Source organism: Bos javanicus, chromosome 17 (genome assembly GCF_032452875.1).
Source record: "Bos javanicus breed banteng chromosome 17, ARS-OSU_banteng_1.0, whole genome shotgun sequence".
Classification (NCBI taxonomy): domain Eukaryota; kingdom Metazoa; phylum Chordata; class Mammalia; order Artiodactyla; family Bovidae; genus Bos; species Bos javanicus.
Window position 1 is genome coordinate 48,731,070 of NC_083884.1, and position 26,878 is coordinate 48,757,947.

The following is a 26,878-nucleotide window of genomic DNA, read 5'->3' on the forward strand; positions in this document are numbered from 1 at the left end:
AACTCCAGAACTGACAAAGATGAACGACCATACAAATGAGAACAGACATCTGATCATAAAACCCAGAGTCGCTGCTGAATTCTCCATCTTATCCTTAAGCCATTATCCAACAGTCAGCTCCCGCAGCCACAACCACAGCTCCCCTAAGCCCATCTATTCTGAATACATTTACACCTTCTAATTGCACACATTAAGAATGGACTGCAGCCGAGCAGGTCTCCAGAGGGAATGTTGTCTAAGGAGTATTTAAAATCTCCTGGCTGTTCCGTTAATCACTCAACAGTAAGACCGATGAAACAAGCAAACATTAGGCTACAGAACTGGATGACAAATCACCCTCTTTTTGGAAATTATGAATCTTAGTTACTCCGCAACGGTGACCTGTGATATACAGATGATGGAATAACCTTACAGCAGGCGATTTAAAACAGGCCCCCAGGTTCTGAATAACGGCTTATACTTCCTGACATGATAAAGCAATCGGACCGCATGGGTTCATTTGTAATGCTGACAACAGCTCTGCCACTGTAGCCGAGATTGATGTAAAACACTTGGAAAATTATTTCTCATCAAATGCTTGAAAATTTCTTCTTTTCAAGGGAATGGAATTCAAGGGAATGGAATGGAGTACGTGGTGGAGGTTCTTTTTGAAGTTTTTAGAGTAATAACAGGCCGAGGTGTCTTCCTGTTTGCTGCGGGTAGGGCACTGATTTTGCATTTTCACGCTCTTCTCTGACATTTATAGCAGGACCTGCAACTTCAGCTCCCTCTAAAGATACCCTTGCATTGTTGTCTTTAAGGAGAAGCATTTCAGGTTAAAAGAGATGAATCTTTATTTAGGCTTCAAATTGCATTTCCTGAGATAATTCTATTTTTTCTTTTTTAATTTTGTGGCTGCCTCGGGTCTTGGTTGCAATGCACCGGCTTCTCTAGTTGTGGCCCATGGGCTTAGTGGGCTTGGTTGCCCTGCGGAATGTGGGATCTTAGTTGCCTGACCAGGGATTGAACCCATGTCCCCTGCATTGGAGGGTGGATTCTTAACCATTAGACCACCAGGGAAGTCCTTGCTGAGATTATTATAGCTATTCTAGCACCTTCACCAGAATTACTGGGCTGATCAGCCTGTAAGGCAGTTATAATCCCAAGCAGCTCATGCTTATAGGCTTCATCTGTGGACAACTTAACTTTCTACACTTAAAGATCCTGTACAATAAAATTTTGCTTAAATACCATGATTATTCTTCGATCATACCAAGCACAAAAAACACAATGGCACCATACATAGGGAAAATGGAACTCTCAGAGCTTCACTGATGGACACGCACCCTGATGGCATCTCTCCAAGGGACCATCACACAAAATGTATGAAAGCTCTAGTTAAATGCATAATCTAATTCAGCAATTCTTTCTCTAGGAATTGCTCCTAAGAAAACATTTGGGCAGACATATGAAGATTAAAATCCTAGCACTTTCATCACTGCATATCAAAAAGGTTTTAAAAAATCTAAATGCCCTGGACTTCCCTAGTGGTACAGTAGTTAAGAATCTGCCTGCCAACGCGGGGGACATGGGTTCTGTCTCTGGTCTGAGAAGATTTCACATGCTATGGAACAGCTAAAGCCCATGCACCACAACTGCTGAGCCCACACTCTAGAGCCTAAGTGCTGACACGACTGAAGCCCATGTGCCTAGAGCCTGTGTTCCGCAACAAGAGAAACCACAGCAATGAGAGGCTCGTGCACCACAACAAAGAGTAGCCCCCATTCACTGCAACTAGAAAAAGCCCTCGTGCAGCAACAAAAACCCAGGGCAGACAAAAATAAAAATAGTAAATAAAATTATTTAATAAATAATAAAAATTTAAATGTCCAACAAAAAGGATTGTTTGGATACATTTATAGTATTTTAAATACAAAAAAGGAATTAAGAACATGATGTAATTAGACTCAATAAATAATAAGATTTCAAGATATAATGCCAATGTACAGAAACCAAATGTACCTCTATATACTAGCAACAACTAAAATTCAAAACTGAAATAAAAAATCTTCATAATACATCAAAAATAATACAATTCTTACGAATATTTTTTAAAGACATGAAAGAAACCATTATGTTTCTTTACAAACCATTATGAAGATAAATAAGAGCCAAGCAAATGGAAAGATATATCGTGTTCAGAGATTTTAAGACAAATTCTCCAAGCCAGGCTTCAGCAATATGGAACCGTGAACTTCCAGATGTTCAAGCTAGTTTTAGAAAAGGCAGAGGAACCAGAGATCAAACTGCCAACATCCACTGGAGCATCGAAAAAGCAAGAGAGTTCCAGAAAAACATCTATTTCTGTTTTATTGACTATGCCAAAGCCTTTGACTGTGTGGATCACAACAAACTGTGGGAAATTCTGTAAGAGATGGGCATACCAGACCACCTGACCTGCCTTTTGAGAAACCTGTATGCAGGTCAGGAAGCAACAGTTAGAACTGGACATGGACAACAGACTGGTTTCAAATAGGAAAAGGAGTACTTCAAGGCTGTATATTGTCACCCTATTTATTTAACTTATATGCAGAGTATATCATGAGAAACGCTGGGCTGGAGGAAGCACAAGCTGGAATCAAGATTGCCGGGAGAAATATCAATCACCTCAGATATGCAGATGACACCACCCTTATGGCAGAAAGTGAAGAAGAACTAAAGAGCCTCTTGATGAAAGTGAAAGAGGAGAGTGAAAAAGTTGGCTAAAAGCTCAACATTCAGATAACTAAGATCATGGCATCTGGTCCCATCACTTCATGGCAGATAGATGGGGAAACAGTGGAAACAGTGGCTGACTTTGTTTTTCTGGGCTCCAAAATCACTGCAGATGGCGATTGCAGCCATGAAATTAAAAGACACTTACTCTTGGAAGGAAAGTTATGACCAACCTAGACAGCATATTAAAAAGCAGAGACATTACTTTGCCAACAAAGGTCCATCTAGTCAAGGCTATGGTTCTTCCAGTGGTCATGTATGGATGTGAGAGTTGGACTATAAAGAAAGCTGACCATCGAAGAATTGATGCTTTTGAACTGTGGTGTTGGAGAAGACTCTTGAGAGTCCCTTGGACTGCAAGGAGATCCAACCGGTCCGTCCTAAAGGAGATCAGTCCTGGGTGTTCATTGGAAGGACTGATGTTGCGGTTGAAACTCCAATACTTTGGCCACCTGATGTGAAGAGCTGACTCATTTGAAAAGACCCTGATGCTGGGAAAGATTGAAGGCAGGAGGAGAAGGGGGATGACAGAATGAGATGGCTGGATGGCATCACCTACTCAATGGATATGGGTTTGGGTGGACTCTGGGGGTTGGTGATGGCCAGGGAGGCCTGGTGTGCTGCGGTTCATGGAGTCGCAAAGAGTTGGACAGGACTGAGTGACTGAACTGAATTGCTAAGATATCAAATCTTTCTAAAATGATCTATAGATTCAGTGCAACAAGATTTTATAGAAACTGACAAGATAATTCTAAAATTTTTGTATGGGTATGCAAAAAACCTAGAAGAGCTAAAACAATTCTGAAACAAAGTCATAGCCTAACACTGCCTGATTTCTAGACGTACCATAAATCTACAGCAACAAGACAGCATGATACTGACGTCAGAGTGGGTATATACAGATACATTGGAGAAGAGAATGGCAACCACTCCAGTATTTTGCCTGGAGAATTCCAATGACAGAGGAGCCTGGTGGGCTATAGTCCATGGGCTCACAAAGAATTGGACACAACTGAGCGACTAACAACAACATACAGGTACATAAAAGGAACACATACAGTGAACTGATTCTCAGCAAAGGGACTAGAGCAATTCGCTGAAAAGCATTTTCAGTGATATTGGAATTTATAGGAAAAAAATTAATTTCAATCCCTGTCTCCTACCATAACGCAAAAATTAATTTCAGAAGGATTACAATCCTAATGGAAAAGCTAAGACTTCTGGAGAAGAAAATAAGGAAAATATTTTTTTGACCTTAGGGTAAGCAGATTTCTTAGATAGGACTCCAAGAGACTAACCATTAAAGAAAAAATTGATAAGCTAGACTTCAACAAAATTTAAAACCTCTGCTCTTCAAAAGACATGGTTAAGAACACAAAAAGGTAAACCAGAGAATGAAAGAAAATATTCACAATCTATGTATCACAATCTTTTCTGACAGAAAGCTTGTGCCCATGTGCTTCCCTTATGGTCCAATGGTTAAGAAATCACCTGTCAGTGCAGGGGACATGGATTCAACCCCTAGTCCGGGAAGATTCTACAAGCTGCGGAGCAACTAAGCCCGTGTGCCACAACTACTGAGCCTGCACACCTAGAGCCTGGCTCCACAGCAAGAGAAGCCACCACAGTGAGAAGCCTGCTCACTGCAACTAGAGTAGCCCCCACTTCCTGCAACTAGAGAAAGCCCCCTTACAGCAACCAAGACCCAGCACAACCAAAAAAAAAAAAAAGACAAATCTGTCAACATTAAAAAAAATAGAGAGAGAGAGAGCTTTTATCCAGGACAGCAACAACAAATAAATTAAAAAACTATCTGTAGATCGAGAATTAAAAGACAACATGCTAAAAAATTTGGGCAAAAGTCTTGGCTAGACATCTCACCAAAGAAGACACATGAATGGCCAACACCATAGTCAGATACCAATTCATTATCACCTAGGATAACTACAATTGAATAGTCTGAAAACACCAATTGTTGGCAAGGATGTGCCATAACTAGACCTCTCACCAGTGTCTGTGGAAGTGTAAAATAGTTTTGAAAGTGTAAAGTATAAAACACTTTCAAAAAGTGTTTGACTGTTCTTTTACAAAGTTAAGCATGTATTCACCCTATACTCAAGCTATTGAACTTGCAGGCTTTATTCAAGAGAAATCCCAACAAAGGTCACCAGATTTCGTGTACAAACGTGTGGAGAGTGGTTTTATTTATAACAGCTAAAAATGGAAAACAACCCAAAGTGAAAGAAAGTGAAAGTCACTCAGTCATGTCCTACTCTTTGCAACCCCATGGACTATAATTCAATTTAGTATTTAATTTAATTTAATTCTCCAGGCCAGAATACTGGAGTGGGTAGACTTTCCCTTCTCCAAGGGATCTTTCCAACCCAGGGATCAAACCCAGGTCTCCCACATAGCAGGTGGATTCTTTACCAACTGAGCCACAAGGGAAGCCCAAGAATACTGGAGTGGGTAGCCTATCCCTTCTCCAGGGGATCTTCCTGACACAGGAATCAAACCAGGGTCCCCTGCACTGCAGGCAGATTCTTTACCAACTGAGCTATCAGGGAAGCCTGCCCCAAAGTCCATCAATAGGAGAATGAAGAAACAAACTGTGACACATCCATACAAGGAACAGTAAAATACGACTCAACAATAAAAAAGGAAGAACTACAGATACATCAACCTACAAGACGGATGAATCTCAAAAACATTACATTGAGCAAAAAAGATGCCAGACATGAACAGTATTTACTGTATGATTCAACTGAGATGAAGTTTAAGACTAGGTAAAACTAACTGAGGATGATAGAAACAGGAATAGAGTTCCTTACAGAAGGATGGGAATTAAATATGGAAAAGCACAAGAGGGAACTTTCTTGAGTCGTGGAATGGTGATCTGTCTGGATTAGGGTATGTATACATTTGTCAGAAATAATCTAATTCTACATCTAACTCTATATAGAATGAGAAGTCTATATCTCATTCCCTATAAATATTACTTTAGTTCAGAAATTTTTAAGAAAGAGTAAGTTAGAGCATATTGTTATTAACATAATGAATACAGCATGTTAGAGCAGCAAATATAGCTTGACTGCACTTTTGTCTTCAAAAATCATTATATATAGGGTTATTTGTACACATGTATTATTTAAACATTAAAATATAAAACCATATCTACATTGTATATAACTCATGTATTATCAATATAAATAGATATCACACATAATTATGTATGTATAATAAACATCACATCTTTATATATTTAATATATGATCATATCACTTTAATATATATGATAATATCATCATATATATATGATATTAATACATTAATATATATTAATATATAATACATTAATAAAGCTGTAACATTGATATTGAGGAGGGCATGGCAACCCACTCCAGTATACTTGCCTGGAGAATCTCATGGATTAAGGAGCCTGGAGGGCTACAGTTCATAGCGTTGCAAAGAGACAGACATGACTGGAGCAATTTAGTACACAGCACACAGAGCACAATACTGGTATTACACATAAATTTATTAAAAGCATTAATACATATATAAAACTGCTGAGAAAGATATATCAATATTTGGCAGAAAATAACAAAATTCTGTAAAGCAATTATCCTTCAATTGAAAAGTAAATAAAATTTTTAAAAAAGATAAATCAAAACACTAATAGCAGTTCCTTTTGCGTGCTGAGATTTCAAGTGGTTTAAAATTTTGTTTCTCAATTTGATATCCTTTTCAAAAATTTTTTATCATGGTGACTTACTATGTGTATAGCTAATAAAGATACATCAAATGAACACAGGAGGTCGGCATCCTTAATAAGAACAGCTGTCACATGATACTAAACATCTGAGGGGTTGTCCCAAGAGCACCATCAGAAAGGCTGGTGTTACCCTTCCTCTTGCATTCTGCCTGCATCCCCAGGTTCATGGGGATGAGACCACTGATGGGGAGAAACAAAGCTTGTTCTAATTGTGCCTTGCCCCTTCCCACTGTGTCACCCAGTTTCTTTGACCCTGACAGCTCCTTCTTCAAAACCACGTGAACCTAGCAAGAAACTGATGCACTGACAAGATGCCCATGTCAAAGTCCTGCTGGAAGATCTCATCTCTTACCTGAACACTGAAGAAAAGTATTCCAGTTAAAGGCGGTGTTCGGCACCGTTGCAATTCCTGGGTCAAAGGAAGGAGGACAGAGGAAAGTTCACGTTGTTGAAACATAGCCAGTTATTTTGTGTTGACATTTTAAAAACTGTCACACTCAGCTCTCATACAGAATTAAAGTTCCGAGGGCTTCATTGAATTTCCACTAATCTCTCCAAGCCCCTGAGGTTTAAAAATGAGCCTATGAGGGACTTCCCTGGTGCTCCAGTGGTTAGGACTCCATGCTTCCACTGCAGGGGGCACAGGTTTGATCCCTGGTAGGGGAACTAAGATCCCACATGCGCGTGGTGTGGCAAAAAAAAAAAAATTAAATTAAAAATAAAATAAAATGAGCCCACAGCTCCCAAGGAGAGAAGACACATCGCTTTCAACCCCACCACCTATTCCTGGATCAAACTGTCTCTAGATCACAGAAAGCTTGAGTTCCTGAAAAAAATTCACTTAGGTAACAAGTATCCAAACCACTACCAACTAAACTCTAAAAGAAATTATCAGGGCTTCCCTGGTGGTTCAGTGGTGAACAATCCATCTGCCAACGCAGGAGACATGGGTTTGATCCCTGGTCCAGTAAGATCCCACGCACAGTGGAGCAAGTAAGCCCGTGTGCCACAACTGTTGAGCCTGTGCTCTAGAGCCCGGGAGCTGCAGCTGCTGAAGCCCTCTCGCCCTAGAGCCTGTGCTCCGCAACAAGAGAAGCTACCACAGTGGGAACCCCGTGCAATGCAACTGGAGAGTAGTCCGCACTTGCTACTACTAGAGAAAAGACCTCACAGCAAAGAAGACCCAGCACAGCCAAAAATAAATAAATAAAATTATATTTTAAAAAATTACACAGAAATTATATCTGTATTTAAAATTCCTTATCTCATCCCTCTAAATCATACATGACTGCCTGCTAGCTGTGTGACTTCTTCAGGCAGATTTTCGTTTAAAATGCTCTGAAAAAATGAACACTAAAATGTTTGAAAATCCAGAGGCAACATTTATCTTGAGAGTAGAAAAGACTTAAAAATTTATGGAGTATAAATTACGTCATTGAATCATCTCTCCAAGACACCACTAAGTTGGCCTTTCACACTGACTAAACAAACAGTAGCTAGTTAAGGGGTGCCCACCCCATGCTGGCTCTGGCACAGAATCTGGGTGGGTATGTTCCACGCCCTCCTGGAAACCCTTAAGCCCTGTTAAGCAGGTTGATTCCTCCAGTTTATCTGGCTGGAAACTGAGGCTCACTGAGGTTAATCGGATCCAAAATGACTCAGCGTGTAGATGTTAGAGGCTGCGTCCAAACACACGTGGTACATCAAAGCCCGTGTGTTTCCTGCTGCACCACTGTTTTCTGTGGCTATAAACCAGGGGCCATGGAGGAGGAACGTGAGCTTCAACTCCAGGCCTGCCCTGACACGGACACACTCCTTTTATACACACTGAGTCAGCGCATCATTTTAAAATGAGGGCTCCGAGAAAAAGTGTATTTGATGAGTGATTCTGCTTCTGAAATTATCCCTGACACCGCTACTGCATTTATACCGCAACAATGAAATGTGTAACTCTGGAAGAAGATGAAGGACAGGGAAGCCTGGCATGCTGCAGTCCATGGGGTCACAAAGAGTCGGCCAGGATTTAGCGGATGAACGACAACAACAATAACAACAATGTGATGTGTATAATGTGGAATTGAACTTGTGACCCTGAGCTCAGCATTGGTTCTAATCTCAGCTTGGACTAAGCTGTGTTCTTCCTGGAACTGTCGATTCCCTATTGTGTGGGTCAATGTTTTACTAGTTGTGTTTAGGAGATCCTGAGGGTCTCAGGAAAGGATGTCAGAAATCACAACCAGGGCAGGACCCTGGGGAGGGCAGGAAGAGTTGGAATGGAGGCAGAGGGTTCCGGGGCCCCCATCTCAACTCAACATAAATGGAGAAGCTCATCCTTTTCCTTTTGTAAACATATCACTGATAGAGTGTTTGTACTCTGTTAAGTGATCTGCGATCTGCATTTTAAATTATTCTTTTATAAGGTTTTCCTTTTTTATCTTAATGATAAAGATAATAAAAATGTACCCATTTTACTATTTTCAAGTAAATCCCAGACATCATATTATTCCATTTCAGTACATGACTCTAAAAGATAAAAGACTTTTTTTTTTCCCCAAATATATATATTTTAAATTTCTTACCTTGACTCTGGACATAGATCTTATCCTTAGCACGTGGCTTTTGAAAAGGGGAGAAAGAGAAAAAAAAAAGTAAATTTGATAATCCATTCTCATTGTTTCTTAGAAATAAAATGAAGGTCATAAAAATATCCTCTTGGCAAACATCGAAAATAATCATCTACACAGCTGCTCACAGACTAGTAACTTTATAAGAGCAAAGAATTACCTCTATTTTTAATGGGAGTTAGCCCATTAAAGAATGCAGCATTTCTAAGATAAGAAGCACAAAGATGTCCCTTAAATCAAGCATTATGCATCATTACAAATATCTTGTAATATAGTTGCTATGTTAGTCAAAGAGTTATGAAGCTCAGACAGAAAACATGCCAGGGACAAAGCCCATCAAGTGCACATCAGGAGCTGAGGCTGAAGGTCGAAGTTTTGGGGGGAAATGTGGTTTGAGGATACAAGTCCTTGAATAAGAGAGAGTACATTCCCCACCTCTAGAGAAGAAAGGAGGAAGGGGCAGAGGAGAAGGAGGAGGAGGAAGTGAGAAGGAGATGAAGACAAAGATGGAGGAGAAGATGGAGATGGAGGAAGGGAACCAAATACGTTGAGAAACAGGAGGACAGGCATCAGGGGGGCAGATTCTTCCATGAGCTGAATGGACTGGTCTCAAGGACCCTGTAAAGCACTTCCCCAAAAGCCTCTTTGACATCAAGGGACAAGGCGATACTTGCATGATCACCTAGATATGGGTCCCCAGAGATAAACTCACTACTCCTGGTGATGTTTTCTGGTGGAACTTCACAAAACTGCTAGAAAGAAAAAGAATCCATTTCTCGAGCTCATATTGAAACAGTGACATAAATATTTTTAAAATCAGGGTTAGACCTCTAAGACGGAAGCTGCAGGAGCCGAGTGAGACATCTGCTTGTAAAGGGTGACAGGGTCAAGCAGGTTCCGATGGGTGTTTCTCGTAAGTAGCCAAAGATATGGTCACCTGTGTGAAAAAGTCTTAAAAGGTGCACTTTTTGGCCAGGAGGCCTAAATATTAGCTCCATGCATGAAGTGACTAAACTAGGTAAAGAGTGGCCACCCCAGAAGTCTCCCCCACGCTGAGCTCTGAATGTGTGTGTGTGGTGGGGGTGCTCTGAGAGGTCCTTAAGGTGACCTGGAGCCCACGTTCTGCATGTGATCTGCTGGTCCACTTGACCTTCATCCTCAAATCAGTTTTATGTTTTAGGAAACAAATTCAAGGTGAGGCAGTCCCAAGAAGGGAGAGATAATTGATGAGGAGAAGTAGAGGTTACCCTGCCCTCTCCCTACTGGACAGGAAGTTTCTGGGAGAGGTACCTTCCAGCCATGCTAGGACAACAGCTGATCGGAAGTTGGTACAGGGAGACCAGTCTCGTTTCGCTTTTCACCTTAGCATGATATGTTACATTTAACCATCAGAGGCATCTGAGACCTCTAAAAGTCTTGTGTATCCTCCTCAATTCACCATAGAGCAGAGAGGCATCCTTAAAACAAAAAAAACCCCTAAAATAGCAAGCCTCCAAAATAAACACACACACACACACACACACACACAAGTTTCAAAAACCTCTACTAGTTAAAAAAGATGTTAACTTAAATGGGGAAAAAATGGATAATAGTAACCATTTGATGTCAGAATTTAGCTCAGAGCCCTAAAACATTCCTTTTTGTTTAATTATAATTTCATTAGAAAACTGAAGAAAATTGCATTGGAATGCGGTACAGGCTTAAGAGCGTCTCTTCTTTAACCAGCCCTAAAGGCTACAACATTGGGTTAGAAAATGTCTATAAGAAGGATATTGAAGCATGGTAAAAAAAATACACCCAGATGGCATTTTAACTTTAAAGGTAATACAATGTGTTTGACAAAAACACATTCAATATAATTCTATATAAATTCGATTCATGAAAGTCCGGCAACATGGAGTTCGTTAGAACTGTGCTGTGCAATTAGAAATACAGAAAACCTCTTTGGGGACTTCCTTGGTGTTCCAGTGATTAGAGTCCACCTTCCTATGCAGGGGACGTGGGTTCGATTCCTGCTGAGGGATCACGGAACTAAGATCCTACATGCCGTGGGGCAACTAAGCCTGCACACCTCAGGTAAGACCCAACACAGCCAGATAAATAAATAAACATTTATTCTTAAAAAGATATGCAGGATTTTTAAAAATAAATAAATATACCCCAAAAGCTCCTCTCAAGAAATCTCTTTTGGGCACAAACAAAGATTAATTAATTAAATGAGTATTTCAACTCAATAAACAGAATAAATTGACCCTATGTAGAAACATCTGGGTCTATCTGCTAATCTTTACCTATGTCTATGAGGATTATTTCCCCAGAATCTATTGAACCCCCTCAAGTCTGACATAAGCTTTTAAAACATGTCATAAATGATATCTGAAGATCTTACCCAGGCAAATCAAGAAAATAGAGGCATGGTATAAAAGAAATCTGCATCTGAGTTATTTTCAATCACTAAAAAGCTATCTGGCAAAAGCCAATTGGCTTATATTGATTTTGAAAATCATTCTCTGTATTAAAATATTCTAAATACAAATCAGTGTTCTTTGCTCAATATTTATTGTTTCACTTGCCTTGAAATAACATGAGTTGAAGTCCTTACATATATATCATTTCCTTTGCAAGATGAGCTCACTGATGCATAAAATGAAAAAGAAGACTGTGTATATGTGTGTGTGTGTAGGAAGGATGGAAAAGGAAGATTCTCCATTTTTTTTCCTCCATTTTTAATGTCTATGTGAAACCATTACTTAATTTGACCCACTACTAGATATAAAAAGCCAAGGCCTTTTTGGATAAATACTTATATGTATATGGGACTTTGTAACAAACTTAAATACTCATTTATGCCTTTATATAATGGAATACCGGGAGAAGGCAATGACACCCCACTCCAGTATTGTTGCCTGAAAAATCCCCTGGACGGAGGAGCCTGGTAGGCTGCAGTCCATGGGGTCGCACAGAGTCGGACACAATTGAAGCAACTTAGTAGTAGTAGTATAATGGAATACCAGACAGACGGCAACAACAAAAAGATTTCCCACTCTTTGATTAATATCACCTGAAATTAAACTTTATGCTAAGTGGAAAGCACAATAAATATTATTTTTAAAAATCTGTGCATAGTTTCATCCTCTACAGGTGGCAAAAACCATTAATTTTTATTTTCAATTTCAATACAACTTCTAATGATGGATTTGAGTTCAAAGAAATCATGACTAATAAGTGTAAAACTCTCAAAATATATCACAAAACACAGAAATTGGACACTTTTCAGGTGACACAGGTCTCTTCTTTTCTCCTTTTTCTTTTTCCCCTCAAAAATTGTTTTTAAGCAAGAAAAGAAAATAATGTCCAGGGAATTCCTTGATGGTCCAGTGGTTAGGATTCAGCTTTTTCACTGATAGGGCCCTGGATTCAATCCCTGTTTGGGGAACTAAGATCCTGTAAGCTGAGAGGCAAGCCTAAAAAATAAAAAAGAATTAAAAATAAAAAGGAGGCGCAGGCAGCCGTCCCCTACATCTGGGTACCGACTCCAGCCACCCAGACTCTGGCACTATGGTCATGGCAGAGGGGACGGCTGTGCTGAGGCAGAACAGGCCGGGTACTAAGGCTCAGGATTTCTATAATTGGCCTGATGAATCCTTTGATGAAATGGACAGTACACTTGCTGTTCAGCAGTATATTCAACAGAACATAAGGGCAGATTGTTCCAATATTGACAAAATTCTTGAACCACCTGAAGGCCAAGATGAAGGTGTGTGGAAGTATGAACATTTAAGGCAATTCTGTCTTGAGCTAAATGGACTTGCTGTCAAACTTCAGAGTGAATGCCATCCAGATACATGCACTCAGATGACAGCAACTGAACAGTGGATTTTTCTTTGTGCAGCTCATAAAACACCGAAAGAGTGTCCTGCTATAGACTACACTAGACACACACTTGATGGTGCTGCATGTCTTCTGAATAGCAATAAATATTTTCCCAGCAGAGTTAGCATAAAGGAATCATCTGTAGCAAAACTAGGATCAGTATGCCATAGGATTTACAGAATATTTTCACATGCTTATTTTCATCACTGGCAGATATTTGATGAATATGAAAATGAAACATTTTTGTGTCATCGGTTTACTAAATTTGTGATGAAATATAATTTGATGTCCAAGGATAACCTGATTGTACCAATTTTAGAAGAAGAAGTTCAGAATTCAGTTTCTGGGGAAAGTGAAGCATGAAGGGAATCATATAGAAAAAAACGTACTGATCACATAATTAACATTAATTATGTACTGTATATATATCATTTTATACACATCAATCATGTACCCATATTATAGCTTCTTTGTTTAGTATAGGTTTTTGTATGCTGAGTGTTGCCTTTTAAAATGGGAAATACTTTTTAAGTTATTCATGAGCTGTATATTCACTTGTGTGGCACTCATGGTTTTTAAATAAGATTAGTATTATGTTTATAATGCCTGTTAATAAAAGAATTTACAGTTTGGTAAAATTGCTGCTAAACAATCATTGGATCACAATCCTCATCAAATAAACGCATCTATAAAAAGATGAGTGAGCTTGAGGTTTCACACAAACCATTTATACTAAAGACATAGTGATGTTTTCCTTTGGTTTTATACCTGGGATTCTAGGAAATTCTGTAGCACATAGTTCTATCTTAATAAGTTTTCTAAAATGAGATAAAAGTTTTTAAATTCTGTTTATAGTTTTTGATATACATATAATTATGTGTATATCCAAGTATAAATGCAAATAAAGCATCAGTAATACTTAAGTAATCTTACTAGCTACACAAAGTATATTCTAGACCAGCATACTTAGAAAGGATTTACCTTTCTGCATCAGTGGATAGTTACATACAACATAGTGATAACAATAAAGAGTGTAAATGATGTTCCCAGTGGAAACCTGCCCTGTCCTTCCCTTCTCTCCATTTCCCTTACTCCCTCCTCAAACTACATACCTGAGAAGCTTTTCGCCAGACTGTGATTTAGTGGTGACCTATACCTATTTATATTTGTATTAATTGCTTACAGACTATACCTCATATTAGCAATTACATTACACTACAGGAAAAAATGTATTGGCATAGGCTCTTGCTTATCTTTGCTTTGCAAAATTGTTCTCACTACTTGGAAAACAGTCCTTGAAATAGTTTGACTAATAATGTTAGTAATATTAATCTTCACATCTAACCATTTAGGCAGCACTTAAATAGAATTGGAAAATACTATAGTATTTATTTTACACCCCTTCTCCACAAAGTTTATGTTTGAATTATATGGACATGTAAAATTTTTTTGCAGTAATTCACAGGTTCTAAAGGTATTGTTGAATGCTCATACATTTTTTGGACTTGGTTATAATTCAGTGTCTTAAGAAGGATTCAACCATAGATTTTACAGTCGTACCTACTGAATGCAGTTTTCTAACAAAGCACTAGAGGTCTTATTGCTGAGCTGGTTGTAATGAGACACTTAGGTTAAAAAAAAATTGTACATGTAGTGAAGAAAATATTTAAATCCATCTTTTGAACAGAATTAACAAATGAACTTCTTTTTCATTTGAATGAGTTATTTTGAAATGAAGATTAAAATGTAGTATTCTTTTTTTTTCAAGTTAGAGGAAATAATTCATACCATACTATAAGTATGTATTGCAAAAACGTGGAAAACAGTAGCATCCTGAGAGTTTGTATATATATTTATGCTTTCTGATCCTGCCAGTATATTTGGCTTTGAACAGTGCTATCCCAGCAGCCAGTCATTATTTTGTCCCAATCCACACTCTCTTTAAGAAGTTTTATATTCACAGTGAAAGGAATATTGGCTTTGAAATTATGCATTTATATTAATGTAACTATGAACCAATGGGAATAGTCATTTTTATGCAAACTTGCTAAATATCGAGAAACTAAACCAAGTTAATAAATTATATATAGCAATGTAGCTCTTCTCTCTGTATAAATGTCTCAGTGGATTTCTGTTGCTTGACTATTAGTGGACATTTGAACTAAGGCAGTGGCTGGGATTTTGTGATCTGGCTAAGTATTCTGAAACACATTTTGAATAATATGACTTGGTGTTAATGGGGAAATAAAAATTTTTTTTCTTACTCATTCCATCTTCCCTGTACTATGTGTTTGGAATTGATCATAAAAAAAAAATACCCCAAAGAAAAAAAATAAAAAAATAAATAAAAATAAAAAGGAGGGGACACGACCTTTTCACGGAATTCTTACAACTGAACCAAGCCAAGACTTTTCAAGAAAAGGAAAAAAATCCATGAATGATATGGGGGAGAAATCTGAAAACTAAATTGGGGTCTGATTTCAGGGGATCAAATCTGGAACAGGCAATAAAAATAAAACTAAAACAACCCTGGGCAAAAATCAAGGCATGAACGTGTAATAGGTAATGTAGTCCAGCGATTCAAGAAATAGGAATGCCAACAGGAAAATCCCCAGGAAGATTTTTTAAAAATACAGTTAAATCTATGGAGTAAATAACGTGGAATCGTTGGTGATCTGGGGCTTCCCAGGTGGCGCTAGTGGTAAAGAATCTGCCTGCAGGAGGGCATGGCAACCCACTCCAGTATTCTTGCCTGGAGAATCCCATGGACAGAGGAGCCTGGTAGATTGCAGTCCACAGGGTCGCAAAGAGTCGGACACATCTGAAGCGACTTAGCACATATGCATAGATGATTTTATTCATGCACACATTGCTGATTTTATTCAGGAGCTTCCCCTACCATTCTGTGCCTTAGTAATCTTTTGAATTAGAAGCAATACTTCAGATCATTCCAAAAGTTTGTGCCCCAGGTTATGGGAAATGTTAACTCAGAATCTATACTCTGAAATTGATGAGTTTTTCCATTCTTTGGAAAAACTTTAAAATTTTTCAATTCCCAAGGATCTCACATGGGGGAAAAATGCAAAGAACACTTGCAGTTCTATCAAGAAATCTCTGAGGGAAGCCAATCATAATAGAAGTTATTAGAAATGATTAGCTCCCTAGGATATGACCAGTCCCTGGAGCTTCCTTTGCAGCCTATTTGCAGGGAGGGCCAGCATTACAAACTAGGGTTTCCAGAGATGAAACAAAGGAAGCAAATGTTTCCTAAGTTTCCACTGTAGTAGAAGCTATAATAAAAGATGTGGTCTGTGCAGCTTCTGTCGATGTGATTTTTCAAAGATGATCAGATATAAAGCAGTAGGCCATGCAGGAAGAAGAAGAAATAAGCAATTCTCAGGACAACGAACTTCAACGATTAGGCAAGAGGCAGCCCATTCAGATTAGAACAGAACTCACACGGACATTGGCCTTTTGAGCTCACCTGTGCCATGAACCGGGCATATGACAGCCAATGAGATCTGTCTGGCTTTCTGTATTTTAACTTCCAAAAGAACTTTGATGAGTATAGGTACACAATGAAAGGAAAATTACTCTTTAAGTATCACCTAACTGCTTCCAGAAAGTTATTTTTCTTTCAGGAGTGCCAAGGCAGGGTAGATACACGAGGGCTCTGGAGTCAGGGACTCAGTTTCATAATTAAAAAAAAAAAAAAACCCACTAAAAAGTAACAATGCCAGGAAACTTAGCTCAGCACTAAACTCAGCAAAGAGTACCCATGTGACATGTTGGTTGTTCTGAATCTGATAATTGCATCAAGCAATATTGACTCAAGCTCACGATTTTGTAAAAATAGTTAACAAATATTTGAATTTAGAAAAAGTCCTCTTAGCTGAGTACTTACTAGAAAAAAAGTACATGAACAGTGCAGTTAAACTTTACACAGGCCTGTGGTGTTTTGAACTCAATGGAGACAAATTAAACCACACTCATTGGTTCTGCAGAGAGAAAAGGCTTCAGTTAAGACTATATCCATACCGAATTTGTTTTTAATTATTCTGGTGAAATAGTTACATTTTCTGGTAAAAGCCTGGTGAGTTTAGAGAAAGCATTCTGAACACGGACTAGAATTAGAAGTGCCCAAATTTGCATTCTGAAGGTCTGTTACTGTGGCAGTAACTGTACTTTGTTTTAAATTTGTACAATGCCTAGATCACAGTTAGACATGTATGGTGAATCAAATTCTTAAACACACCAAATCAAAGGTAAAATATCACAAAACAACAGAGTAGTACTATCCCAAAACATAACCAATATTGAACTTGGGTGGTAAATACTAAGGCAGACCTAGTAAAAATCCCCCTGGGACAGTGCTTCCTTACAAAGTAGGCAGGACGTCACATTAAGGCTGACATAAGTAACATTAAAAAAACAATGACCAGCCCAAACAAAGGCATTCCAATTAAAAGAGATAAAACTTTCTTTATCGAAATCCAATCCCACATGCCATGGGACAACTAAGCCTGTGTGCCACAACTAAGATCTGATGCAACCAAATTAAAAAAAAAAATTAAGAACGTGGCCTCGGCCAAGACAGGTCCTGCTCATGCCCTAGGCTTCTGGGAAATAATCTATGTGATTCCTAAGGGGCATGTATTGCCTAGGGTGGAGCCAGCCGCAGCTAACAGTCTGAGGTGGGGACTGGCAAGCCAGGAAGACCACCACGTGATGGAAGGTGGGGCCTTTGGATCAAGTGGTATCAGTCCACTTGGGAAACTGGATCCAACCATGTAGTCAGTCAATCAAGTCTATGCAATGAGCCCCAGAATAAACTTTGGACACCAAACTCGAGTGAGCTTCCTGGGCTAGCAAAACTCTGTGTATACCGTCTCAGATCAATAACTGGAAGTTAATTAATATCTCTGCAGATGGCACGATTTCTTTTTCTTGTGGCTGAGTAATATTCCATGGTATATATGTGTCACATCTTCTTTACCCATTCCTCTGTTGATGGATATTTAGGTTGCTTCCGTGTCTTGGCTATTGCAAATAGTGCTGCAATAAGCATTGGGGTGCATGTATCTTTCAGAATTACGGTTTTCTCCAGGTATATGCCCACAAGTGGGATTGCTGGGTCATATGGTAGTTCTATTTTTAGTCTGTCATACAGAGTGAAGTCAGAAAGAGAAATATCGCATATTAATTCATATATGTGGAATCTAGAAAAATGGTACAGATGAACTCATTTGCAAAGCAAAAATAGAGACACAGATGTAGAGAATAAACATATGGACACCAAGGCAGGGAAGGAAGGTAGGATGAATTGGAAGATTGGGACTGGTGTATGTATACTAAAGTGAAGTGAAGTGAAGTCGCTTAGTCGAGTCCGACTCTTTGTGACACCATGGACTGTAGCCTACCAGGCTCCTCTGTCCGTGGAATTTTCCAGGCAATAGTACTGGAGTGGATTGCCATTTCCTTCTCCAGAGGATCTTCCCGACCCAGGGATCGAACCCGGGTCTCCCACATTGTAGACAGACGCTTTACCGTCTGAGCCACCAGGGAAGTCCCGTATATATACTACTATGTATAAAACAGGTAACCAATCAGAACCTACTACATAGTTCAGGGAACTCTATTCTGTCCTCTGTAGTGACCTAAATGGGAAGGAAATCCAAAAAAAGGGGATACATGTATATATACAGCTGATTCACTTTGTTGTACAGCAGAAACTGATACAAAATCGTAAAGCAACTATACACGAATAAAATCTGTTTTAAAATAACTGGAGGTTAAAATAACCACAGGTGGATAACCAGAGGGCACACAGTCTTGGCTCCACCAGAGAGAAGGCCATGGAGGATCAGCCCCTGTGTCTCTTCCTCTGGCTGATTTTAGTCTGTATCCTTTCCCAGCAATAAACCATAACTGTGAGTATAATAACACTCAGTGAGTTCTGAATCTTGCAAGAAAATTCTCAAACTTGAGGCTGGTTCTGGGGACCCCCTGAACTTGCAGTTGATGTCAAAAGTGAGGGCAGTCTTTGCAGGTTGGCTTATCTTTCACAGGTTGGCTAACTCCAGGAGGTGGATTAAGTCAAACAGATCATTAAAATTGATTTTTCTTGTTTCCACTTACTTTTTAAAATGTGGCTACCAGAAAATTTTAAATTAGATCCATGGCTCACCTTTGTAGGTTGCACTGAACTTCTAGTACTGGTATCAAGAGAGTGCCTATGGGGACTTCCCTGGTGATGCAGTGGTTAAGTGGTGTGAGGATACGTCCAATGCAGGGGGCACGGGTTCAGTTCCTGACCAGGGAACTAAGATCCCACATGCCACATGGCAGAGGCAAAAAAAAATTTTTTAATAAAATTAGATTTTTTTTAATAAAATTAGAATTTTTTAAGAGCATGCATGTGTTTTTATACAAATGAAGCTTGAGAAAATATAAGTTTTAGGCCAGCTTTTATGCTCAAAACTGTATTTATCTACACAGACTCTAATGAAATCACAAAAGCGGTAAGAAGCAAAGGCTGTAAATCTTTCTTTCTAATCTGGGATTATTGGAACTTGATTCTGGTCTGATAATAATTAGAAAGGATTAGCTATATTTATACCTGAGTCAAGCCTGCTCACCAAAATAAAGAAGAAAGAATTAAAAACAAAAACTGGCAGTTCAATAATGAAGAACAAACCTTAATTATTCAAAAACTGCATCACTGTTCAGAACACAGATCTATAAACAGTCTTTCCACAAAAATCCATCTCAAAGAATTCCAAAGATATGGCTGAACAGTTAACCTTTATATTATTTCTATATAGTTTTTATTTTTAAAAACTAACCAAATAAAGATATTGAGCTAACTTTATCAAAAAATCATTCACCAAAAAAAAAAAAAATTCCAAAAAGCTGTATTAAAAAAATAAAAAACAGGTTCACCTTCAAATTTAATAACTAACTCCACCACTTTAAACTATAAAAATAAATTCATCCTTTCTGCTATGAGCTTTTATGATACTGCCTCTGATATCATCATCCAAAACCAAACAAGTTTTGCTGACTTCTCCCATTTTTCTTCAAATGCCTTGTTATTATATTTGGGAAAGTATCTTTCTGAAAACAAAGACTGCTAACCCAGGATTAGAGTGTGACTGACCTCCTGGGTGGCAGGCAAATGGCCAACTTAATCTTGAAATGTAAGATGATCCTTCTAGGAATTCCCTGGTTGTCCAGTGGGTAGGACTCTGCTCTCATTGCACTGCAGTGGCTCAGGGCTCACCGCAGTGGAAGGGGAACTAAGATCCAGCAAGCCCCTCGGCCCAGCCAAAAAAAAAAGAATTGACTCTTCATATAGGATACTGCTAGCTATTATCACCAGGACTGCAAAGTCGGCCCCAAATGTAATTGAACTATGCATTTAACACCGCTTTCTCATCATCACGTCTAAAAGTTAATCCCATCTAAGAATAATCATTTCCACACTTCAAGTATCACCTTGACACTGGTGACTCCTACATCTGTTATCTCCAGCTGCACTCCTTTCTGACCACAGCTGGATAGTTACCCCTCAGGTTCCATCTTTGTCTCTAATTCAATGTGTCTCCAACTCAAAGGCTCCATACTCCTCCCTTTCCTCATCTAAACTCCTTGACTCAAGTTCTTCCAACTTATTCATAAAATGTTAACATCCCTGAGCCCTTTTTAATTCTTCCTTACACACTATGATCTTCCTGCCCACAAATGGATCCATAACATGGAGCTTATGTTAAAAAAAAAAAAAAAAGCTTTTACCCAAGGAATATTTGCAGGTAAATGGCATATATGCACAGATAAAATGGAATGGGCACTCTGCTGTGCACCTGAACCTATCACAGCATTGTTCATCATCAATACTCCAATACAAAATAAAAAGTTAAAAAAAAATAATGAAACATAAAACGTTCATCAAATTGTAATGCTACTTAGGGGACTTTTATCAGGGCCACCCAAAGGGGTTTATAGACTCAAAAATTGGAAGCTAACTACAGCAATTAGTTGTTCAGAATAAAAGCTGGGTTGGAAAGTTAAAACAATAAAATGGCATGGTGGTTGTGATTTTTTAAAATAGTCCAGAAAAAAGAAATGTGTGTGTGTGTGTGTGTGTAGGAGTTGTGAGTAGAGAATGAGAGCAGATTGAATAAGGATTGGAGAATGGTAAGTAGACAGTATGTATATAGATTTTTACCCGACTATTCTTGCTACTTTTGTGCATGCTTGGATATTTCTATATTAAAAACTTTTAAAGAAGGATCCATTCCTGACAAAGTCAACTGGACAAAAATGTATTGAATGGGAGGTGTTAGTTATGCTACCTCTGGGGATAACGGGGTGAACCATATCTGGTTCCTGACCTCAAAGAGCTCACAGCCACATGGAGAGAAAAGTAAAGGAAAGAAGTGTTATAATCGTGAGAGACAAATGCTAAATGTGGCAGATTATTAAAATGCACCACAGATTACCCCCTCCTTGAATCCAACCTTTTTCAAGGCTATCTTGAAAATCATCCTGTAATGAGATGGAGATAACGTCTCCATTCTTGACTTGCTCTGGCCAACAGGATAGGAGCAAACATCACACAGGCAGAAGCGTGCAGCCAGCTCATGCACTGGTGCCTGTGCTCTCCTGCCACTGAACTTAATACAGGGCAATAGAGCACATAGAGAGAGACAGCAAGTGTCCCAGCCAGCCCAGCTGAGGGGCTCCAGCATGTGAGCTAAGCCATGTTGGGACACCCAGCCTTGCTGAGCCAACCTCAGCCAGAAATGCCCAGACAACACAAAGAACACATGATAAATGTTTGTCTTAAAGCACTATGTTTGATGAGCTTTGTTATGCACCCCACTCCAGTACTCTTGCCTGGGAAATCCCATGGACGGAGGAGCCTGGTAGGCTGCAGTCCATGGGGTCGAGAAGAGTTGGACATGACCGAGCAACTTCACTTTCACTTTTCACTTTCATGCATTGGAGAAGGAAATGGCAACCCACTCCAGTGTTCTTGCCTGGAGAATCCCAGGGACGGGATAGGGTAGGCTGCCTATCTATAGGTACCCTGCCTATAGACAGCAGGGTAGGCTGCTGTCTATGGGGTCACACAGAGTCAGACACGACTGAAGTGACTTAGCAGCAGCAGTTATGTAGCAAAAAATAACTGATACAGCAGTGAACAGATCTCTACCAATTTTGGAGACACATAGATTTTACAGACAAAGGTGACATTTAAATTGAGAAGTTAAGGCAGCCCAGCCTGGCACTCTGTGATGACCTACAGGGGTGGGAGGGTAGGGTGGAAGGGAGGCTCAAGAGGGAAGGGATATATGTATATACACATATAGTTACGACTGGCAGGAACCAATGTTGTATGGCAGGAACCAATACAACATTGTGCCGGGAGCCAGCGTGAGGAACTCTGCCCGTGGCAAAGGTCATGAGGAAGGAGGCTCAGCATATGCAAAGGTGGGATGGAGCCTCAGGAGTCCCCCTGGAAATTCTCGAGCATCTACCCCCAAAACCAGAGTCTGCCTACTTTCTGCTTTGTGCTCTCACCTACACATCTGACTTTACAGGGGGCTGTCCCCCAGTCCCTCTCTCTGAAAAAAGAGTTAACTTACAGCTCCAGTTAATAAAGTTCCTGGGTGTGATAGTGTTTCAACCTACAAACTCCTTTGGGAGTCCTCTAGCCTGCCTGAATAGGTTTTTCCCGCCACATGTGATTGTTCAGAGCCTCCCAACTGTGAGAGGCATGAGATGTTCTAAACTGTCTAAATACAGATTCCTTTGAGCAGTTAAAAGTTTGATTAGAAATTGTATTGGTGAAGGGTTTTTCACTTGTTGGGCCAATGTTTGCTGCTAAGTCTCCATATCCCTTACCTACTGTGTCCCTGGCAGTGTATTGATTGATATAACTGGTGTATAGAAATGTAAGTAGTAGCTTTAATGTTTGTAACCTTGGACCCTTGAGTTAATTCTTTTTCTTGTTATAGCCCACCACACCTTTGCCCTGTAGGAATGCAACTTTATCTAATGCTTTTGGAGGGTGGTGCCTGACTAATCACCTTTAGAGAAAAATGTTTTCTGAAGAAAGGGTCTTAAAATGTTAACAGGCCTCTGGGCCAGAAGATGATGCAAATCACCTAAACTTTTGCATATGATAAGTTTGCAGGAAGAAAGCCTGGCTTACTGCATGACTCTACCCCTTCCCCCATTATCCTCTATGCATAACTTAAGGAATAAAAACTACTTTGGAAAATAAAATGCGGGCCTTGTTCACCGAAGCTTGGTCTCCCCATTTCGTTCTTTCTCTCACCTTCTGGCTGAATTATTCAGCCTCTTTTCTCTACTGAATTTCCTCACTGAGCTATCCTTATTTAGCCACTCTTTATATCCTTAATTAACATTTAATTAAGCAATTGTTTCCTGATCCTCGCCACGCCGTCCCCGCTTCGAATTCCCTGGATCCACCGGGACTGGACCCTAGCAACGTTGTAAAGCAATTATTCTCTGATTAAAAAATAAATTAAAAAAAATTGAGAAATTAGAGAAAGGGGGGGAAACTCATGGGGGAGAAATATGCTTCAACAAGGAAAACCCCTCTTTTATGTTTGGCTTAACAGAAGACAGCTGGAGTCTCATATTTGCTACTCTATTCAATCTGTTTCCATATGTTGTTTAGGCTGAGGTATAGAAAGAAAATACTGCTTCTTGCTGATAGGTAGTTGAAATGGTGAGGAGTATTTTAATCTTAGCCCTTCCTGAGCCTTTTCAGATCATTATGGGTTTAATTCTTGGATATGACACCAAACACTTGCTCATTGGAAGAAAAGCTATGATCAACCTAGACAGCATATTAAAAAGCAGAGACATTACTTTGCAGACAAAGGTCTGTTTAGTCAAAGCTGTGGTTTTTCCAGTAGCCATGTATGGATGTGAGAGTTGGACTATAAAGAAAGCTGAATTGATGTTTTTAAACTGTGGTGCTGGAGAAGACTCTTGAGAGTCCCTTGGACTGCAAGGAGATCCAACCAGTCAATCCTAAAGGAAATCAGTCCTGAATATTCATTGGAAGGACTGGTGCTGAAGCTGAAACTCCAATACTCTGGCCACCTGATGCAAAGAACTGACTCATTGGAAAAGACCCTCAGGCTGGGAAAGATTGAAGGTGGGAAGAGAAGGGGACAACAGAGGATGAGATGGTTGGATGGCTCAATGGACATGAGTTTGAGCGAGCTCTGGGAGTTGGTGATGGACAGGGAAGCCTGGTGTGCTGCAGTCCACGGGGTCACAAAGAGTCAGACATGACTAAGCAACTGAACTGATGACACCGAAACTCAACAAATGGTTATTTCTTAAATGTGAGTTGCAAGACGGAACCTGAAATTACATCACATTCTGATATAGTAAAATCCATAGATCTGTCTTGCACTTTGATGGTTCTGTTATCTATGTATCATTCTGTAGTGCCACCTATTAGTCTTTTGAAAAATATTGGTTCACTGAGTGACACAGGTCTTCCTAACGTGGAACCATTTCATTAAACAGCATTCAAAAAAAAAAAAAAAAAATCACATTTGTTAACATGACCGCTGATCTCATCAGGAAAGGCTGTGCAGGGAAGAAGTCTGCCTCTTGGCAGCTTGTGTGTGTGCTCAGTCTCCCAGTCACCTCCAACTCTTTGCCATCCCATGGTCTATAGCCCGCCAGACTCTTCTGTCCTTGGGATTTTCTACCAAATTCTAATTTTTGCTTGAAAATTCAAATGGTGTCATTGGCAATAAATACTACTTGTTGTGTTTCTGGAAGCAACTCACTCAATTGTCTCATTTTTAAGGAAATGACTAAATGACTGCCAGATACCCAAGTCTGAGGAAACATAATTTGGCTACCAGTCTTTCAGATAAAAAAAGTCCTATGAAGAAGTAACTGGTTCAGTCTACAACCCCAACATCCCACCAGGGCTTTTGCTCAAGATAACCCCATCCTTCACTCAGACCCAGCAGAAACAGCTGATGTATACTTTCCAGGTCAACACACAAAACATTTTAAAAATGTATTCAAAGGTTAATATTTGAGAAAATCAATAATTTTTATGCTTCATCGAGGACATCCTTAAGCGAAACTAGCTCTTGTTTTTTAACTACAAGTGGGTGGTGGTGAATAATCCATGGGTACCCCTGCCTTCATGAGGATGAAGGCATCAGCGTTTTCCTCACCAGTGCTCTCCACATGGTGAAAAAGGTTTTTGCCTTTCATCATGCCTCTGATAAAGTCTGAGCATTATGAAGGAAATTGGTTTGACTCTGCAGAGATCCTGAGAGAGTCCCAGGGAAATCCCTTTGAGAACCACTGGTACATCACTGCCATAAGGCTGATGAACAGTCAAACTGATACAGACATGAAACTAGCAGCTAGGAAGCTTGCTGTTTTTCATTCATTACATTGCACTGAAAAATGCCCCCTCGGATTCTCTGCCTGTAGAGTTCAAGGTGAAAAAAAAAAAAAGACTCTCCCCACTCTGGCTGCAGGGGATCTCAAGTGCACACGGTACTCTGGGCTTTGGTAAAGGACCACCATTCCCACGAAAGACTGTATCTGCCCTTGTTGCATTGTAGCCATTTCCAAGCATAAGGTTTTATGAGTTGAAATCCCACAGATAAAGAATGCACATAGCCAGCAAAATGCCACCAACAGGAATAATGCTTCCAGGTGACAATGGTGTGAGTGCTGTGGTGTAAGTGTGTAAGTGCCAGCACAATGATTGGCTGGCAAAGCCTAGGGGCCGGCAATCCTGGTAGCCCAGGCACACTGCAGAGGGCCACCACCTGAGAAAACAGCCTCGTGCCTACGGTCCACCCAAGGAAAGTGGCATTTCGGCTGGCTTTTTTCTCTAGTTTTGCATACACCGGCTCCACCAGAGCTCTACAGAGGATTTAGACTCCCGCCAGTTCCTCTCACCTGTCCCCTAAGTTGTAGTGAATTTAGAAAGTCAATAAGGGCATTAACTCGCAGAGCGACAAAGCCCTCTGCTTGTTAACGCTCTTCAAATAAGAGTCCAGCCTAGGAAACTCCAGGTGCCACCTAAGGGACTACTTGTGCAATCAGATTTTCTCAATGTGTACAAGGATGCTGCAACATTTACAGTGTGATTTGTAAACCATTGCATCTGAGCACACAAAAGGAGAACTGACAAAGAATGAAAAGATCTAGGTATTGGGCTATTTTTGCTATTCAAGAACATCAGGAAAAAAAAAAAATCAGTGAAGGTTTAAGAGTACCTACACAAATTAAAAAAAAAGAAAAAGTCAATATATGAGAAATATAATACACCATGATGGCCACCACGAACGGGCAGTACCAATAGGAAGGTGGTCAGCTCTTTAATAAAACTGCCTTCCTATTCTCCAACGCTGCAACTTCGCCAGCCCTGCCCAAATCAAAACACGAAAGGAACACCTACCCACTGTCTTTGTGCCGTTTCCTTCATTGACTCCGTGAAAGCAACAGCAAACCTAGGAAAGCGAACAAAAAGAATGATAACAATTAGGGCAGAATCTAATCAACATAACTGAAAAACAGCGCTCTGGAACAAATGGTGACAGACAGGTGAGAAGTGGAATTTACAGCGCAATCAATCTCTATTAGTCGTGGTTGTTGGCTATTAGGTCTCATCTCCACTCACATCCAAAAAAAGTTGTGTAGGCAGGAAATAAACAAATGAAGCTCAAAGCTTCCTATCTTTCTTGTTCCTTTATGGAAGGAGAGAGAAGCAGAGATAACGACAGAAAGCAAGATGGATGAGAGAAGCAAGGAACTTCTT

At 39.7% G+C, this 26,878-nt stretch overlaps 2 protein-coding genes across 4 annotated transcripts in view; one reads left to right on the forward strand and one right to left on the reverse strand.

Moving 5' to 3' along the window:
- The window catches only part of GLT1D1 (glycosyltransferase 1 domain containing 1), a 117,902-nt gene that overhangs the window by 56,448 nt on the left and 34,576 nt on the right, over positions 1 to 26,878 (reverse strand). For 2 of the 3 annotated variants that reach the window (XM_061384525.1, XM_061384527.1), the window contains exons 4-6: positions 26,519 to 26,570; positions 9,109 to 9,145; positions 6,882 to 6,938 (exon numbers count right to left, since the gene is read on the reverse strand). In XM_061384525.1, coding sequence (XP_061240509.1) covers positions 6,882 to 6,938; positions 9,109 to 9,145; positions 26,519 to 26,570 — 146 coding nt within the window. The remainder of the gene's footprint in view (positions 1 to 6,881; positions 6,939 to 9,108; positions 9,146 to 26,518; positions 26,571 to 26,878) is intronic. The other variant, XM_061384526.1, reaches the window with a different exon arrangement.
- On the forward strand, positions 12,654 to 15,293 carry LOC133228735 (MOB-like protein phocein). The gene has a single exon (XM_061384528.1). It carries the CDS (start codon positions 12,712 to 12,714, stop codon positions 13,387 to 13,389), a length of 678 nt encoding a protein of 225 aa, XP_061240512.1. The 5' UTR covers positions 12,654 to 12,711; the 3' UTR covers positions 13,390 to 15,293.

Bases quoted from the DNA above. Each gene is read 5' to 3' on its own strand.
- LOC133228735 (XM_061384528.1), top strand. From the start codon at position 12,712: ATGGTCATGGCAGAGGGGACGGCTGTGCTGAGGCAGAACAGGCCGGGT.